Source organism: Phaseolus vulgaris, chromosome 1, assembly GCF_000499845.2.
Source record: "Phaseolus vulgaris cultivar G19833 chromosome 1, P. vulgaris v2.0, whole genome shotgun sequence".
NCBI lineage: Eukaryota > Viridiplantae > Streptophyta > Magnoliopsida > Fabales > Fabaceae > Phaseolus > Phaseolus vulgaris.
This window is the reverse complement of record NC_023759.2, coordinates 44,926,797-44,944,776: the sequence shown is the minus strand read 5'-3', so window position 1 is coordinate 44,944,776 and position 17,980 is coordinate 44,926,797. Positions and strand designations below refer to the sequence as shown.

The 17,980-nt window shown below is 32.9% G+C and overlaps 3 protein-coding genes across 5 annotated transcripts; 2 read left to right on the top strand and 1 right to left on the bottom strand.

The window, feature by feature from the left end:
- The first annotated feature begins 4,839 nt into the window (after positions 1-4,839).
- On the top strand, positions 4,840-5,504 carry LOC137814573 (uncharacterized). The gene has a single exon (XM_068617381.1). The coding sequence runs from the start codon at positions 4,908-4,910 to the stop codon at positions 5,385-5,387; it is 480 nt and encodes a 159-aa protein (XP_068473482.1). The 5' UTR covers positions 4,840-4,907; the 3' UTR covers positions 5,388-5,504.
- A 3,435-nt stretch (positions 5,505-8,939) lies between these two features.
- On the bottom strand, positions 8,940-14,382 carry LOC137814576 (heme-binding-like protein At3g10130, chloroplastic). Of its 2 annotated transcripts, XM_068617386.1 has the most exons (9): positions 14,016-14,382; positions 13,839-13,925; positions 13,669-13,739; positions 12,875-12,976; positions 12,627-12,731; positions 11,661-11,796; positions 11,119-11,228; positions 10,928-11,024; positions 8,940-9,260 (listed from the first exon to the last, which is right to left on the bottom strand). In XM_068617386.1, exons 1-8 carry the CDS (start codon positions 14,224-14,226, stop codon positions 10,950-10,952), a joined length of 897 nt encoding a protein of 298 aa, XP_068473487.1. In that variant the 5' UTR covers positions 14,227-14,382; the 3' UTR covers positions 8,940-9,260; positions 10,928-10,949. The 2 variants fall into 2 exon arrangements, with proteins under 2 accessions (XP_068473487.1, XP_068473486.1); XM_068617385.1 differs by lacking the exon at positions 8,940-9,260 and having other exon boundaries at positions 10,639-11,024.
- Positions 14,383-14,522: 140 nt separating this feature from the next.
- On the top strand, positions 14,523-17,708 carry LOC137814575 (pentatricopeptide repeat-containing protein At2g36240). 2 transcript variants are annotated; one of them, XM_068617384.1, is made up of 2 exons: positions 14,523-16,298; positions 17,306-17,708. In XM_068617384.1, the coding sequence occupies exon 1, from the start codon at positions 14,523-14,525 to the stop codon at positions 15,975-15,977; it is 1,455 nt and encodes a 484-aa protein (XP_068473485.1). In that variant the 3' UTR covers positions 15,978-16,298; positions 17,306-17,708. The 2 variants fall into 2 exon arrangements, with proteins under 2 accessions (XP_068473485.1, XP_068473484.1); XM_068617383.1 differs by having other exon boundaries at positions 17,235-17,708.
- Positions 17,709-17,980: the final 272 nt, after the last annotated feature.

The window sequence follows — 17,980 nt, the reverse complement described above, 5'->3', positions numbered from 1 at the left end:
AATAAATAAAAAAAGTTTGATAAGGATAATTATTTGTTCCAAACTTTGGGCAAGAATTATTAGATAAAAAGTTTATTATTTCTATCCTTATTTTTGTTTCGCTTCTTTAGGAAAAAAGTGTACTGAAAGAGAAAATTAAATTGTAACTTTTCTTAAAGAAAAAATATAAAGGGGAAATTTATTTATGTGAAATCTGGCAAAGGATTTTTTTCCTCCATAAATTAGCATGAAATGATGAATAAAAAAGGTCTATTTTTGGCAGATCTATTTATAGACAAAAAAGAACTATACAAATATATAGATTATAAATTATTCTTGCAAGGATGAATTTGAATACTTCAACAGTAGATAAAGAGAAAGTGTTATTTACACTGCATTCAAATTAGATGGAGTATTAGTGAAATAATAAATGTATAATAATTAAATGATAAATATCTAAAATGTATTCATTTACTTATAATTATTTATACCATGATGAACTTTGTTAAGTGAATAATCTTCTCGTAACTTTATATTAAAGAGTAATTATTTGTTTATATATATATATATATATATATATATATATATATATATATATATAAAATTTATAATCGATACTTATGTCATGGATGTGTATTCGATTGACTTTTAGTCATTGAATCTATAAGATTGAGATGATCTCCACCATATATACTGTACATAAAATTATTATATATATTTCATCCTTAATTACATGATACCATTTACTTGATAAAATGCAACAATATTTATTAAAAAAAAATATTTAATTACTTCAATTTTTATAAAAAATTATTTATTTTATTTTAGATGAATAAATCAGTTTATGTCGCACATTTACATTGAGTTGATCTAACCAGACAAAAAAATAAAAAGGATTGAACTAATTCTTCTTTTGAATAACATATGATTAAATAATTTAAATGAAACGGATTCGTGTTAATTTATAGAGAAAGTGAAAGAGGGAAATTTTTCACTCCACCAAAGCATAAAGTGATGTAAAAATTGTAGAAGTTATGAATCCTTAAATGTTTGTTTAAGAAGGGAGGGTTTGTCTAAGAAGAACAGCAGAAGATGAATGAATGGTAATGATGTTAAAGTAGGTTGTAAGAAAGCCACTTCCTTTTCTTTGGTATGTAATTCTTATATTCTATAGATTTTTGAATTGAATACTCCTACTTCCTACCTCCACTACCCCAACACCCCCCAGAAGTTTCATTATTCTAAACCATGCGTCTTCACAGCATCACACTGCACTAATCTCCACTACTTTTGCCTTCTGTTTATCTTAAGCCCATTCATTGAGTTTTTCAAAAACACTCTCACAAAAATATTGACATTTCAATTGGATCATAAAATGTGCAATTAAGTAATAAAATTATACAAAATAACTAATTTCTTTTATTAAGTTATATAAGTGTACTGACACTACCAAACGACTTGGTGAGTTGGTCAGAAACTCGAACTACTCGACCATGATAAGAAGGTCACACGACAACACGTGGTTGACCAATCTATGATGACGAGCCATGGGTTGACTAAGTCAACATGATTAATTAATAATTAAGAGCTATTTAGCACAACCCTAAACATGAATCAACCTCCTAATCCGACCCACCAACGAAGGCCCATTAAGGTAATTAAATAACACATATTTCAAAAATCAGGTAGTCATTACAGTACTCTGACAACCGAGTGTCGACACCCTGACTGACTTGATCGTCGGAGTGCCTTCTATAGGTACCATCCCAGCTTGTGAGACCGGACGACCGAGAGGAGGAAGGCGAAATAGGAAGTTGAGAGTGACAGCGACCGATTGAAGGGAGGAACAAGACAATCGTTCTGTAAACCTCAATACCCGTTATAAAATTTGGTTGAGACTATAAAATGATAGTAATTCCGTTTGAAGTATAAGGATATGCATGTTGTTGAAGCATGGCAATGAGTAATTTGGCTCAAAATGTTGTGAGCTGGACCACCACTAACCTAAAATGACACAAGACCAAACCATATAATCAATACTAAGGAATATGTAGGACGATGTAATGGACGGACATAACGACGTTGTTGATTTATGGTTCCCAAGTGGTGTTAGATTCCTATATACCAGATGTTTTCAAACAATACCAAATCAAAACTTAAAAGCAACACTTCCATTGGAAGAAGGTGTTGCTATTTTTAAACGTGCATTATAAGAATATACATCACAAGCAATCGAATTTGTTATCACAAGAAGAGGATAAAGAGGGTATACTCATTATTTCAATTTCATTTTTGAAATGAGGATCGATTTCATGTTGGGACAGATTAATCATAGCCTTCATCGGCTTTTGAATTTGAATGAATTTGCCAACCCAAACAATAAATTTGTAAATTTTCTGGTAGTTTCTTAGCTTTAATTCCTCCCAATATATATATACTAGGATGACGCGCATAACTATATAATGATATTGTACGTTATCAATATTTGGTATTTCAACTTGTAAGTAACCTGAATTTTCTTAACCTTGGAATTCAAGTATTATGAATTGAAAACTAAGTAGTTTTATTTATTTAAATAGTTCACCAAACTCAATGAAAATTAATTGAAGTTCAACCCATCCTTGGACATGAACAACTAATTTAATTAGTACTAGACCGAATATAATTCAAATTGTTCATCATCTGAGTTAGTTAATCTCTACTCTCACCAATGTTTATCATGTTATACGAGTTTTGCTGTATTTGAAACAAACATCTAGAAATTTGAATATTTCTTGTTGATAGCAGTGAACTTCAGCCGAAAGAGTTCATACTAAAAGATCAATGATTGTTGGAAAAATAAGAACTAATTATTTTTCTTTGGTGTAGATACAAAATTAATATTTACGGAAACAATAAGCAAATAGAAGAAAATAGAGTAAGATAAAATAATGACACTGATAATTTTTAATGTGAGAAAATTTTCTCAATTTAAGAAGTAAAATTCACGGAACCTAGTTCAAAAAATGTCTTCAGTGTGAAAGTAGAATTACAATATTTGTTTCTCTCACTCTACGAGGATACCACTTAATCACACCCAAGAAGGATGAAATACAAAGTATCTCTAACATCTCACTAAGATTTCTAATCTCACACTATGGTGGAGATCTATTCTTTTATTTACTCTCTATGTTGCTATTTCTCTTTCTTACTTTTCTTTTTTTCACAAGTTCCTTTTGTATAGATAACGAAGAGGAAGACTTCTTCACAAAGAATTAATGGATAATTAATGTTTATCGCATTTTCAAGATACATTTAAAATACTATCTTCAACTTTTTAGATTGAACTTTGTAGACTTTGAAATGTACATCATTAAATATACTCGATGGATCAATTATCAAGATTCATTGGTCATGGTCTCCCATTAATTAAGAAGGTATTCCCAAAAATAATTGACTACATAATTTATCTTTGCAATTCTCTTATATTTTAGCATTAAAAAAATAATCTACCCTCTCGAGAAACTCTTGATAAGCTGAATATAAAACTTTAGCATGTGAATTAGAATTGATTTTATATCTTCTTAATGACTTGATTGAGGGTTGATTATAAATTAATTTTATTGTGATAATCAATTTGGTATCCAAATTTCCTTAAATCAAGTGGTGCATGAACGAACTAAACAAATTTAGATAAATTGTCACATTTTCTGAGAAAAAATAGAAAAAAAAAATAATAGTAATTTGTTCAAACTTCTCCCTGTACCTCCACACATGCAATTCGTATATGTGTTCACAAGACCTCTTCCTCCGTTTATGTTTCATAATACGAGTTTTATAATTCTTTAATGAGATTTCTTTTCTGTTTCTTTATTCTTTTCTCATGTATACCAAAACGTTACAAGCTTCTTTTGCATTACCCTGAAAAGAACATTATGTTCTACATAATTCAGACCATGTTCTGCAATTTGTTACTAATCCTGCATTTTGGTACGTAGCTTTAACAAGTGCAACATAACAAAGTTAGGTCCATATACATGCTTGCTGATTGACTGACATAAGCAATGCTTTTGTTGTCCCAACATATATGCCATCTCTTTAGCAAATTAAGAACATTTTCATAATTATTTAGGCAAAAGACAAAGGAGGAACGTTTGCAACATGTTTTCAAGTTTGAACACTGTTGCCGACTTTAATGAGTATGTTTTTATTTGATGTAACAGTAGAGATGGCAGAGGAGGAAATAGTAAGTGTGGCACAGATTTAGTCAACACAACTAAATCCATAGTGCACAAGTGGTCAACCACTTCAGCTTTTCAGGACCCCACTCCCATCCAACATGCTCAAGTGCACCTTCCACCGCCCAAAATCCACTTTTTTATTTTTTATTTTTATTTTTTCCAACACAACACAATTATACTTCTATGCAAAATCTCACCTTTTCTCTCTCAAAACTCTAATTAAATGGAAAATAATTAAAATAATTTATTTTTAATTAATCAACACGCTATGTGATAGTAATCAGCAGTCGGATTATGATATTTTCTCACCTCATTCCATCTTACACTCATAATAAAATATTAATACAATAAAAAAAATCTTCAATAAATAATTTTCAAATTTAAAAAATATTTTTTTTTAAAATAATTAAAATATTAATAAATAATAATTAAAATATTAATATTTATTAAATTGTAGGTGAAGCATGTAAAAAAGAATTTTGTAATTAGCCGCCTAAGGAGGCTAGGAGATAATGCAAGTTCCAAAAGAAGACAAAAAAGAAAAAAGAGCAAAAGGTATTTTGGTAATACTTGTTACAACATGAGGGTATTTTTCCAAAGCCATCGGCTTAAATATTGCACGTTTCATAGGTAATTTTCTTGCATTCACAAAACCGAAATTGCTTGTTACTTATAAACCACCATCAAGAAAATCACTACAGAAAAGCCATGGGAAATTGCTTGGTGCTGCAAGAGAACGTTGTGACAATCATGAAAACAGATGGGAAAATTCTTGAATACAAAACGCCCATCAAAGTGGAAGAGGTTTTGGTACAATTTTCTGGGCATGCAGTATCTGAATCTCTCACAGTCCTGCGGTATCTTGAGCCACAAACAAAGTTAGTTGGAGGGCAGTTGTACTACCTTGTGCCTCTACCACCACCACCACCACCATCACCAAAAACCAACAAGAAGGTGAGGTTCGCGGATCCAGAAGTCCAAGATGATGTACAGAAAAGTAACGTGGTCAGGATTAAGGTTGTTATTAGTAAGCAAGAGCTGCAGAATATGTTGCAGAATGGAGGGTTTTCAGTGAGTAAGATGTTGTCTCTAGCTGATGATGTTAAGGGTGAAGATTTGTCTCAAAAGAATGAAGATGTCTCACAAGGGTGGAAACCAGCTTTGGAAAGCATACCTGAAGTAAAGTAGCAATGTATTTGAAGTTCAAATGCAGTTTCATGCTTAAATTTCCCTTTTTTTTCTAGCTTGCCTTATACAGTGTAACAAGAGATACACATTAGATGAAAAAAAAATACTTAGACTTCATTTTCGGTATCTTCTCCTCTAGGCTAACTTTGTGTTCTCATTACATCAAACCAAAACTGTCCGCAAGTAATACAGAACAAACTAAGAAAGTGTGCAAGAAAGGGAGGAGAGAGAGAGGCAGGTTTCTAATTGATATGGTTAGGATTTTAAGTATTACTCTATCACACTAATTATTAGGAATTTAACTTTACACTTAAGTGAAACTAATAAAACCGACTTATGACATAAAGTTTGTACTCAGTTATATATTATAAAATACTCTAATATTTAGTGGATGTGAAATCTCCAACACACTTCTTCACGTCGAGAGTGACCACTCGTGCATGAGACAATATATTTATGGATAGTCCGATAGCAGTCCGATAATAGGTGACTTGATAAGCTCATCAAATATTCGCTATGATAGACTTTAAATGACTCTGATACCATATTAGGAAACTCAAACTCATAAAACTGATTTATGAGGTGAGATTTGTACCCATTTATATACTATAAAATGCTCTAATTTCTAGTCAATGTGAATTCATCAACACTAATCATATATAAAAAAGAAGACTCGCATTCTAATTACCGTTCAGTACGTTCAATATCTCACATTTAAAAATAACTTATATATTCTTTCCTCTCCAATATTTTTTAAAAACAAAACTATAACAAAATTCTAACTTTCTTATATAAAATATTGATATCGAATCATCAATTTCAAGTTTTTTTGTTTTTCATCTAAGAATCTCAATAGATATTATAAATAAATGAAAAATATGATTAATGAAAAAATAGTTAAAATCCACTCATATTTGTATTTTTTTTTATAACCAACGTTATTTGTGCAAACTTTCTTGATAACTGATTTCTTCTACAAAATCTAATTCACCATCTTTAACCTTAAGATAATCTCTTCTCCAGATTACCATACCCTGTATTTTAAATATAATCCATTGGGGAGAGGGGGGATAACTACAATTGCATGCAGCAAATATAGAGATGCAAACGTTATATGTGACTTGAGATAGTAAAATACTGCAAAAGCTTGATGCTCAACTCAGCTGCTAACATCCAACAAATGATAAAGAATTGGTTTGTTTATTTTAATTTTGAAGAGAAATTTTTAAGAGACATATTTTTATAAATATTTAAAATAAACAAAATATATTGTTTAGATATAAAATTTTAGAAGATATTGAAATTTTTTAAATTTAGGAAACAAATTTGACTCTTTAAAGTTATAGAACTTCAAATTTTATTAAGGAAGTAAGATTTTTTTTTTTCATTTTTTTCCGTTCAATTTTGATTAGGATAATTTTTTGTTTAACTTTGGTAATTATGTTGTCAGTTCAACTAATGTGGAATAATCATTTGTTCGACATAATCATGTCAACAAATATTTCTCATAAGTTAAAGTTTAAAGTGGGTAGTAATTATTTTTGAGTCATCCTTATTCTCAGTTTTGTTTTTGTGAATTTAAGTTAGTATTATTTTTTAGCTTATGTTAATTAAGATTTATTTAATTAGCATCAACAATTTTTTCACTAACATTAAATATAATTTTTTCAATTAATATTAATATTTATTATTTTCGGTTGATATCAGTTAGGTTATTTTTAACTAACGTCAATCATAGTTGACAAACTATTATTCTGAAACAAACGTTATTCAATATTTCATCTATCAACGTAACAAAATTATTGCTGATTAAAAAAAAACGTGACAAAATTATTTTTGAACTCATTTAAGTCATAGTTTTTTAATAGATGTTGACATAATTTTTCTTTTAGTTATCATTGTAGGGATTATTTACCACGATGTAGACCAGAGACATTTTTCAATTTTTATTTGTCAAAGTAATAATTTTTGTATTTTGTGATAAATTGAATACTTAATATAAATAAGAAATTTAATTTGAATTTACTTATCTATTTTTTTTTTAAAAATAAACAATTTATGATAAAAGTAATTCAAATTTAATATATTTTAATTTTCTTGGAAATTGTTAAATTTTCTGTCCAAATACTAGGATATAGGCTTGTGAACTACTCTAGGTTTAAAATGAGATGAATAATCTCCTATCTTTATAAAATTTGAAATTGAACAAAAACCTCGAGTAAAACCTCAAACTCCCCTCAGTTATTCATTTTATAAATTAAGTTTATGTCCCCTTCTGAATTAGATTACGAGGGGAAATATCTATGCGTATGTATATCCATTTTTTTATAATAATAAAATTAGACATTATAATAATTATTAAAATAAAAAAATATTATTAAAAAATTATAAAACAAGCTTTTAATTTTATTTTATTTTATTTTGAGAGAGAGTGTGTGTATGGCCATTTACACAGACAAAATTAATGCCTGCAATTAATTGTGAATCATTTTATTTTTACATATTTTTCATTTTCTACAAAACTCTTTCTATTGTTTTTTTTATATAATTATATCATAGGTACAAAAATAAAATATTCATAACTTTATAAACTCTTGATCCGTGTGATTAATCTCTTAAGTATAGTCAAACTGTTTCCTCCTTATAGATATACTATAACGTTTTTCAAACAATTATGTTATGTTAACGTAAAACAAATGCCAAGGTATAATATTTTTAAAACAATTAAGAGAGGTAAAATGTAAAGATAAAAATAACGTGAGAAATTTGTGTAATTTTAAACTCTTGGAGTAGTTATTGTAATTTACTCTACATCTGTAGATTTATAATTATTTCAATTTTAATTATATCAATTGAATTATGAAAACAGACAAAAATGATTTAATTTAAATTAAAAAGTAAAATAAAAACGGAGTGACCATAAGAAATAAGAAAAGATGTGAGGGTGGAGTTAAAGCTTAATAAATATGAGGTAAAATATAATATATATTATTTTCTGCATGCTTATAAATAATATGTTGATGAATCCGTTAGAAATCACTGATAGTTTTTTATTAGTTGTTACCACCCAACCTGAAGGTAAAGTGAGCATTCACACGGATTTTTCAAATGCAAATACAAGTTCCATGAAAAAGAATAAATAATGGAGAAAATATGATTATGTTTGCCATTCACACTGGAGTTTATGGGAAAATTTACAATGGTGTTGCTCTAATGCTCTCGTTATTGCATTGGATCAACTTCCTATTATTGCCACTACTCCATAGTCCATACATAATCTGATGAGAAGGGTCAACTTCTGATAAAACGTCTATATTCTTTGAAAGTGTAAAATCTATCATTTCTATCACAGCCATGTTATTTTTTAATGTTAATTCGGATTTAATCTCTACCACTTAGATCTGCATGATTATTTGACTCTACCAGAACCATACAATATTAATCAAATTTCCTACTTACGTATCACATTAATCTAAAAATTTATTAGGCACGGGGATGATGGGTGTTCAACTGAACTAATTGTATGAGAAACTACTAAAGATCGCCATCTCAGAAGATATGTTTTGGCACTAACCGCTGTATCCATACAAACAATTAATAAAACTTTCTGCTACTGTTTTGCTGCAACAGCTTGAAATGTTTAGATTCCATACCAATAAGCAAACGTGAGGACACAGAATCACGTTCTAAAAGATAGAGTAAATTTATCATTTTAAATTGCTTTTGTGAATAATCAACTAGTGTGACGTAGTAGGCAACTCAAGTTACCATGTGGGTAGACTTTATTTGCAGTGCAGTTGTTAAAATCCCATTGCAATCACCATCTTGTTAAAGCCACCGTATTAGACACTTCTGGGAGGAATAGTCACATACCTAAAAAGGTAGTAAAACTCATAAGAGGGCTAAAAGGTGTTTTTTGAGTCATGCACTAAAGACAAAGGAAGTTGGAAGTGACAAGGCATAAATAAAAACTCATAAAAAAGAGAAAGAGGAAGAGGAAGAGGAAATCAACAAAGAGAAGGAAAAGGTGGGTAAGGTTAATGAGCAACCGATTTTGACATAATCCAACTCACTTGGGGAGAGGGGTTAGGATAAAAGAGAAAATGTTGAAGTCCAAGTAAACCAGTAGAACTAGCGGACATGTAACCTCAACTGTTCCTTTTTCAAGTATACTTTATTTCAATTTAAATAAACTTTAAAAAATGTAAGATCTACTACATAACAACCATGCTTACCAACACGTGGCCTTGTGTAAAATACCATTCCTTATAATGCAGTCCTTCACACTCTTTTCCTGTTAGTTATTTATTTGTTTCACAGGTATTCCCGCATCCTTTAAGTGTAAGACTAGTCCTTTCAGGTGCGGAGCAATAAGGTTTAGTCCTCTTCAGAAGTTGCATCTTCAGGGCACAAACCTTTATCCTCCCCTAGGACTAGGAGCAAAGATTGCTTACCACTATGCCTAACTCCTACTGGGGGTATCTTTCCCTTATTAACATCATAATAAACTATTGGTTTCCATACATGTCAACAGACACATCATTTATATCAAAAGTGGACACAGTTTGTCATTGCCCATCATACATATTTTCACTCTGTTAACCAGGATAAAAAAGAAATTGACGTGTTGAGTTACACATACACCTACTAAATATATAGCCACGTATTGGGTGGAGTTTGATTTCGTTTTAGGAATTGTCTTTGATTTAGTTCAAACACTGTCTCACTTCAGCATTCAAAGCACATCTTTATGATGCAATAAAATCATGAACTATTTCATCCTATGTGATTGATCTAACATTTTGTGTGCAAAGGCATTAAGGAACCGTTTGGGACTAAGATAGGTGTCACTTCGTCACTGCTTGAGCATCAGATAGGTATCACTCGGGCATCAGATACAGAATTGTTCTTGATCATTTCAGACAGAATATAATCTTTCTCTACATTGTGAATGGATGATTGAGCTATCTTCTTTTATGTTTTTCATCACATAGCAAGGAACATTAATGCCTCAAAGCGGATCAAGAAAATTTAAGGGAATAAATAAACGCGGAGAAATTCTATATTTCAAATTGTAAAACATGACCTTCTTAACATCTGACATGTACAACAAGGACTAAATTCAATGAAGAATAAACCTCCATTTGACACAAGTTTAGAAGCACAATAACGAAAGGGAAAAAAATAAAGGTGTCAAATCATTAGCCAACTTCCCCGTCTCAGCACCACCAGAGAAGTGTAATAAAAAAAATAGAAGCAAAAGGTGTCTGCATATATAACAGAAAAAGTAAGATGGGGAATCTACTATTGGCAGGTCTTCTAGTTCCTGCTATTTTATATGTAACATCTCTGGAAACACGAAATGTAATTTTCGTATTATATAACAGACATTTACAATGCTAGATTTAAACATGCATTAATTAGTAGATCCTCCATCATTGATTGTAAAATTCCCTCTCTCATTATTGCAATCCGATACATGATATTCAACAGGCCAACTCTTACAGCTTACAGCATCAATGATGGAAATTCAGAAGTACCTCAAATTGGTGAATATTATTCCTACTTATTATTCCATTCCACCTCCAATGCAATCTCATTACGGCGTTGAAATGGAAGAGTAAACGGTGGATTATACTGCAAGCAAATAAAAGAGCAATTGATATTTGAAGAAGAAAAATATCAAAGGGTAAACCTCCCTTCAACACCAATATTGCATTAAGATTCTAACCTGTGCAACTTCTATTGAAGTTCCCTCTTTAATTTTAAACTGACTGTCACTTTTTAAAGCTTCTCGTAATTTCAGTTCGCGCTGCTTAATTTGTTCATCGTTCACAAAACCTGATTCTCAAAGGCAAGAAAATTATTTCTTTGATCGAGCCCTTTTAAATTGAACAAAAATTTATGCATATATGCCGAAAAACAAATATTTAAGAGGTCTAATTTATATTGTATAACTTTATGGTTAGCCAACTGTGATTCATGCCCAGGCATACCAGTATTCAATTGAAACAAAAATGCAACACATCTACTCAGAATAAAATGGAACAGATCGCGATGATTCTACACACGTAAATACATAGAAATATACATGTGATTGAAAATTTGAAATAAACCAACAGTGTAGTATCTGTGCTTCATCTAGTACTTAAATATTTACACTAGTAATGGGTTTCCACATATAAAACCCAAATAACAGACAACGGGGGGAAATTAAATTAAATTACGTTTGTATACAAGTTATTTATGAAATATATCAAGGCAAGAGCGCACCTGAAAAGGAGACTACAGCAACGATTTTTCTGGGCACCTCTTTAATTGTCACAGAGGAATCTTTAGGCAGTGGCAAGTTAGCACCATACTTTGATGGCATGACGAAAGACATTCTCCACTTGTCTTGATCTCCAATCTAAGATAATACATTGATAAATTAGAACATCATAAATTACAAATATAAATATAGAAAAATAAGTCCTAATCAAATAGATTTATTGATTATTAAATATAGAACTTCCAGAAAATAATATCACAAAATCCACACAGTTAAGTGCAAAGTGACACTTGTACACATGGCTATATCATAACATAGAAAACAAAGGGGGGAAAACAATGAAAGAGGAACCTGTGGCCTAAATGGTTAAAATAATAGTGTGATGTTATAATGTCATCTAATTGGGATAGATATAGGTGATTCATAAGATTAAAAATGGTATCAATTTATCCAATCTCAGGCACTTAAACTTTACATACTAATTAGCCCATACGTCAATGAACCTGTGAATTTGATAGAATTTTCAGGCGTCACCTTTAACTATGCATTTGGATAAAGTTATGAAAAATCAGCTTGAAAAAATATGCCAGGGTAGTCCAGACATTGCTGAATCATTATGAGAGATTTATTTCAATTGAACCTGAATTACAGAGACATGGTTTTAAATTGTGAATTATAGTACATTAAAAGTTCAGACCATGAAAATAAGTTAGGTGCAATTATTTCACAGCCATTATTGAAAATGTTTTAACAAACTATTGCACGGTTGCACCAACAGAAATTTAGCTTTGGCAGTTTAAGTATAGCCATATGTAAAAGGTACGTTGCTAAGTTATGTTTGCTGAAACGGATTCATATTATATAAAAAAATATAATTATACTAAACTTGCTGGCAATGCAAATAAAAATAAATAAGATAAAGATTGTAAATGAGATATTTCACAAAATCCATAAAATAAACATAATACCTTTGTTGTCAACACAGGAGTTGTCATATCCATTTTAACCCCTTCAGATTGATTCTTACTTGTGAAAACAGGTGTAGTCATCTCCATTTTCTCATTCTTTGTATTCTACCATGAAAACAACAGCACACATCTATACCTTCTGTCTTCTCTCAAAATAAAATGGGAAAACAAAAATAGGTAGTGATCGAATGCAACACAGTAAAATTTTAAAATGTATGAATGTCGTTAATTCTAAAATATATAACTACCTTACCGAAAAGGTACTCAGCTAAGACATTAAAGGACTGAGAAGCACCATTGAAATCAAATCCCCTCTTCCCAGGCATTGTTGCCTCTGCCACAAAGTAAGGCTGCAAAGATAATCATCAGATCGAGGGAGACGTTCCCAGTACCGGATGGTTTGTTAGTGACAACAAAGCACTTAGCATTGCATAGAAATGTAAAGAATTAATTAACAACATACCTATAAATACTAAGAATATCAAGTAAACTGAGTCTTTTAAATACAGAAGCATAATACATCACGCCATAAGTTCCAATGTTCTATCCCTAAATGCAATAACTTATTAGATTTGGCTGACCATTGTCTAAGGGCAACAATTACAAAAATAATATAAACAAAGATTATATTAGAAACATAACAAGAAGCATACCGTAAATACGCTAACTATCTATTAGGATTTTCTTGAAATTATAATTCTGTGTTTTTTTACCCCCTACACTAACATCTTTTAATTGTTTGAAAAACATTATACGGACACTTATACATTACACTAACCCTCTTCCTTGTTTGAAAACATTACTCCTTGCTATCGGATAAGAGAGGTTGTTGTAAATGTTAAAACAGTTTGAAGAGTTTGAACTCGACGGGCTCAAGGTTCCGAATGGCAGTTTGGAAGACATTTTCACAAAATCTCATAGATGATAAGCATAATTTACTCTAGCGTTAAATATTAGAAAACAGATATGTGTAGAATTAAAAAAAAATGAATTGAAGTGTAAAATTTATATCAAAGAAAAGAAAGCTAGCACACACACGCACCTCAACTTCCCTAATCTCATACTGGTCCCTTCTACTCAGAACTTTGAACACGACAGTCTCAAGGTCCGGAACTGCAACGAAGCTCCCAACATCGAAATAATTAAATACGCAAGAAAAGAGAACATCATAACAGCAATTTTCATTTTATAGGACGAAAATTAATTAAGTACCACTCATCAACGCCTCCTCGAGATTACGGCTTTCGAATCTCTTCGGAAATAAGTATTTGGCAGTCTCGGCAGCGACGTCAGTTAGAACTGCGGCAAGAAAAGTAGTTATTAGTTAGGGAGATTGCAGAGTGAAGAGAAGGAGAGAAATCACAAAGTTGGATGGCGAAAAACAATTACGTCGCTGGGAGAGAGAGTTGGCTTGAGAAGCGAGAGCGAAAACGAGTGAGATTCGCGATTCGAATGGCGAAATGTTACTTTTGCGCGTGCTGATTCTCTCGCCGGAGTTGGTGACCGAGAGAAACGAAGAGTGTCTGGTAGGTTTTCCGGGAATCGGAACCACCCTGACCGGTTGCAGAGAAAGAGGAGAAAGGTTGCAAACAGGAAACATTTTTTTCAATCGAATTTGATTCACGAGACGACCTTCTTCTTCTGCGTTTTGAATTTCTGTTGCTCTCTGCGATTTCGGTCCACTTGTAGACGTAACGATTTTTCGATGCACGGACTATTTATACGTGTACACCGTAACCGCTGCTACATGCTTTTGTCATTTTCTCCTCTTGCGCGAAATTGTTCTAATAAAAATATTTTAAAATTATTTTTACAATAAACAAAAATTAGGAGAAAATATTTTTTTCCTCTGAGAAGATTTTAAGATAATAATTAGGTCTGATTGAGAAGCAGAGAATGGCGATGAAGAAGTTGGTGAAAGCGAGAACATTGTCAACACCGAAACCTTCTTCTTCTCCGGCGATCCCCAACCTCCCTCTCCCCTCTCCACCCTCAGAGACACCCGTGTCCCCGGTTCACTACGCCCGCTTCCTGGACTTCTTAAAGGCCCATTGGGCCCCACCGTTCAGCCCAGACACTCTTCTCCACTTCCTGAAATCGAAGCTCCACCACCACCCCTCCTTCTCCCAATTCGACTTCCACCTCTTCACCTGGGCCTCCTCCCTCGACTCCTTCCACCACACCCACGCCACCTTCCACTGGATGGCCCGCACCCTCGCCGCCACCCATCGCTTCCCCCAGCTCCGTTCCCTCCTCCATCTCATCGCCACCCACCCGTGCCCTTGCTCTCCCTCCATCTTCTCCTGCCCCCACACCCAGCCCATCTTCTCCCACGCCATTCACGCCTTCTCCAAATCCTCCCAACTCCACCACGCCCTCTCCGCATTCCACTCCATGACCAAACTCATCGACTCCAAGCCAGATGTCGTCGTTTTCAACGTCCTCATCCACGCCTTCGTCAAACGCGGTAACCTAACCCAAGCCCTCCAGTTTTACCGCGAGATGGTGGTCACTCACCGCGTTAAGCCTGATGTTTTCACCTTCAACATTTTGATCAGTGGTTACTGTCGGAACTCGCAGTTCGCGTTGGCGTTGGAGGTGTTTCACGAGATGGGGAAAGCGGGGTGTGAGCCCAATGTCGTTACTTTCAATACCTTGATTCGGGGGATGTTTAGAGAGGGGAGGGTTGAGGACGCCATTGGGATGGCTCGCGAGATGGTTCAATTAAGGTGTGAGCTTTCGTGTGTTACTTGTGAGATTTTGGTTCAAGGGCTTTGTAAGGAAGGGAGGGTTTTGCAGGCGTGTGAGTTGTTGCTGGAGTTTTCAGAAAAGGGGGTTTTGCCTGAGGGGTTTGATTGTTTTGCTTTGGTGGAGGTATTGTGTGGGCAAGGGTGTGCTCTGAGAGCGTTGGAAGTTGTTTATGAGTTGTGGAATGGGGGGAGTGTTCCGAGTTTGGTTGCTTGTATTGTTGTGGTTGATGGGTTGAGGGGGTTGGGGAAGATTGATGAGGTGCAGAGATTGGTGAAAAGGATGCTTGATGAGGGTATGGTGCTGGATGTTGTGACTTTCAATTGTGTTCTTCGGGATATTTGCGATGCACGGAGAACCAATGAGGCGAATAGGTTGATGTTAGTTGCTTTGAGCAAGGGTTTGGAACCAGATGACATGACTTATAGGACTTTGGTTATAGGGTACATGGAAGAGGGAGGGAGGGAGGAAGGAGAGTTACTGGTGAACGAAATGTTGGATAGGGGGTTTATACCTGATCTTGCTTCATATAATAAGTTGATCAGTGGATTGTCTAATTGCAGGCGCTCTACAAGCCGTCAAGTAAACAAATTTGATCGCTGAAGATGGAAATATTTAAGAATTAACTTGGATTTCAATTGACACTGTTGATGGGCCAAGGTGGTTGTGAAATGATTATGAATTGAACTGGTAAGGGAATTGGAAGCAGGTGTGGAGAACTGCAACCTCTTGATAGTGCCATGAGATATGCCATTGGAGCTATGTTAAAACCACTTGATTAAATGCCAGAAGTGATTTATCATTTGACCTATGCACCATCTATCGTTTCACAAAGGAATGTTATTAAAGTGAAAAAGTCAAACCAAGCTGGAAGCAGTGTTGTTGAGTACTTGGATAATTGCAGTACCATTGTCGAGGCCAAAGGTATCCATATTTGTGTGTTAAAGTTTTGCTTTTGAAGGGTCAATTTAGTGCCTGCTGTATTATGTCAAGTTTTAAAGACATAGTAGTTTCATGAAATAATTTTTTAAGTAGTCAGTTACTTTTTTCCCTTAAATATTGCTATTTTTTTCTGGTTCTCACGAAATCTTTCTATGTTATGGGCTAACAGTGAAGAAATTACTTAATTTTCAACCTTTTTGTCTGTAGATCTCCTTGGACACTTTCAACATGTTTTGACAAACCAAAGAGATGTATAATTTTCTGAGTAGATTTTTTTAATAGATATTAAGAAGCGTTGTATGATGACAGTAGTTTATTAGAAAAACCATGAGTTATCCCCTCAGTTTTGGCCCATTTTAAGCCGGAATTTGCTTTTACTCACGCTGTCTTTTAATAGTTTTTATTTGTATTATCAGAAACTGAGAAACATTTGATAAAGCAGTAATAATTTGATATTCTGTTATAATTAGGACATTTTCTTAGCTATTATTGACATGGTTTTCATGACACTAGGTTTTCGTAAACTAGTTTGTTTTAATGTATTTTTCAACCTTATGTTTCTGTTTTGGTTTCTCTGAGAGTCCATAATTACCTTATTAATGATGTTTACCTACAATTACTTTCTTAGGTTTGATATTTTGTGTTTCCTCTTTTATGCTTTATATTCTCATAATGTGACAATTTCGGCCATGCTATTTAAAATCTGCATTGTGCGTAGTTCATGTTGCTGTATGTCACTTCATTGTTTGGTTTGTCATATTTTGCTTCTATAAAGTGAAGAACACACTTTAGAAGATAATAAATTATCTTTAAAAAATGAACTGCTGTGATAACGACCAAATGCATGAACGTATATAACAAGTTATTTGTATTATTTTGTTAATTTTTCAATCAATGATTTTATTTTATCCTTTGAAGTGCACCATTTGCTTTAGAGGAGACAAACCCTATGACTAAAGCTGCTTAAGCTCATTTCTTGTCTCCATCAGTGCAACCTTCATGCTGCCTTCTTTGGATGCATTTGTGACCCTGGTGAAATTGGTCTGGATTCTACAATCTCTTCTATGGGATTTCTACCAATATAGCAAAGATGTTCATCACTAAGTTTGGATCGAATGAACTGCCATATGTTGTGCGATCCATTTAACTACTAGAAGTTCGTTTGTTAAAAATTGGTAGTAGCTGCAGTTTGTATTATGTGTAGTTTTACTAAGGCGTGTATAGTTTTTCTAACAATTTTAAGTTAGATTGAGATGTAACCACTGATTTGCTTGTATTTAAGAAAAGAGACAAAAAAAATAGTTTCTTCAACCTGAACAAGAAATGGACGTGCATTGAGTCAATTGTTTTAGCGTATGCTTGATTCATAAATTGATACATCTATTTTCATGATCCACACGCCTAAGTGAACATGCACATAAACTGATGCATTTTTCATCATCTGTGTTTGAAGGAAATATCTTTCGAATTTCTCCTCATTTTTAAGAGAAAGGGAGAAAAGACGTGGTTGTAAGTGAGAATTAACTAGAACATAATTTCTCAAGTCATTTTCACCTCATCCTCCAAATCATTCTTATTTGTATGACTTTGATAAAGGTGTACTCTGCATGGCCAAGTTAAATTATTTTGACTCGAACTAAACTAGATCATCATTGAATCAACCT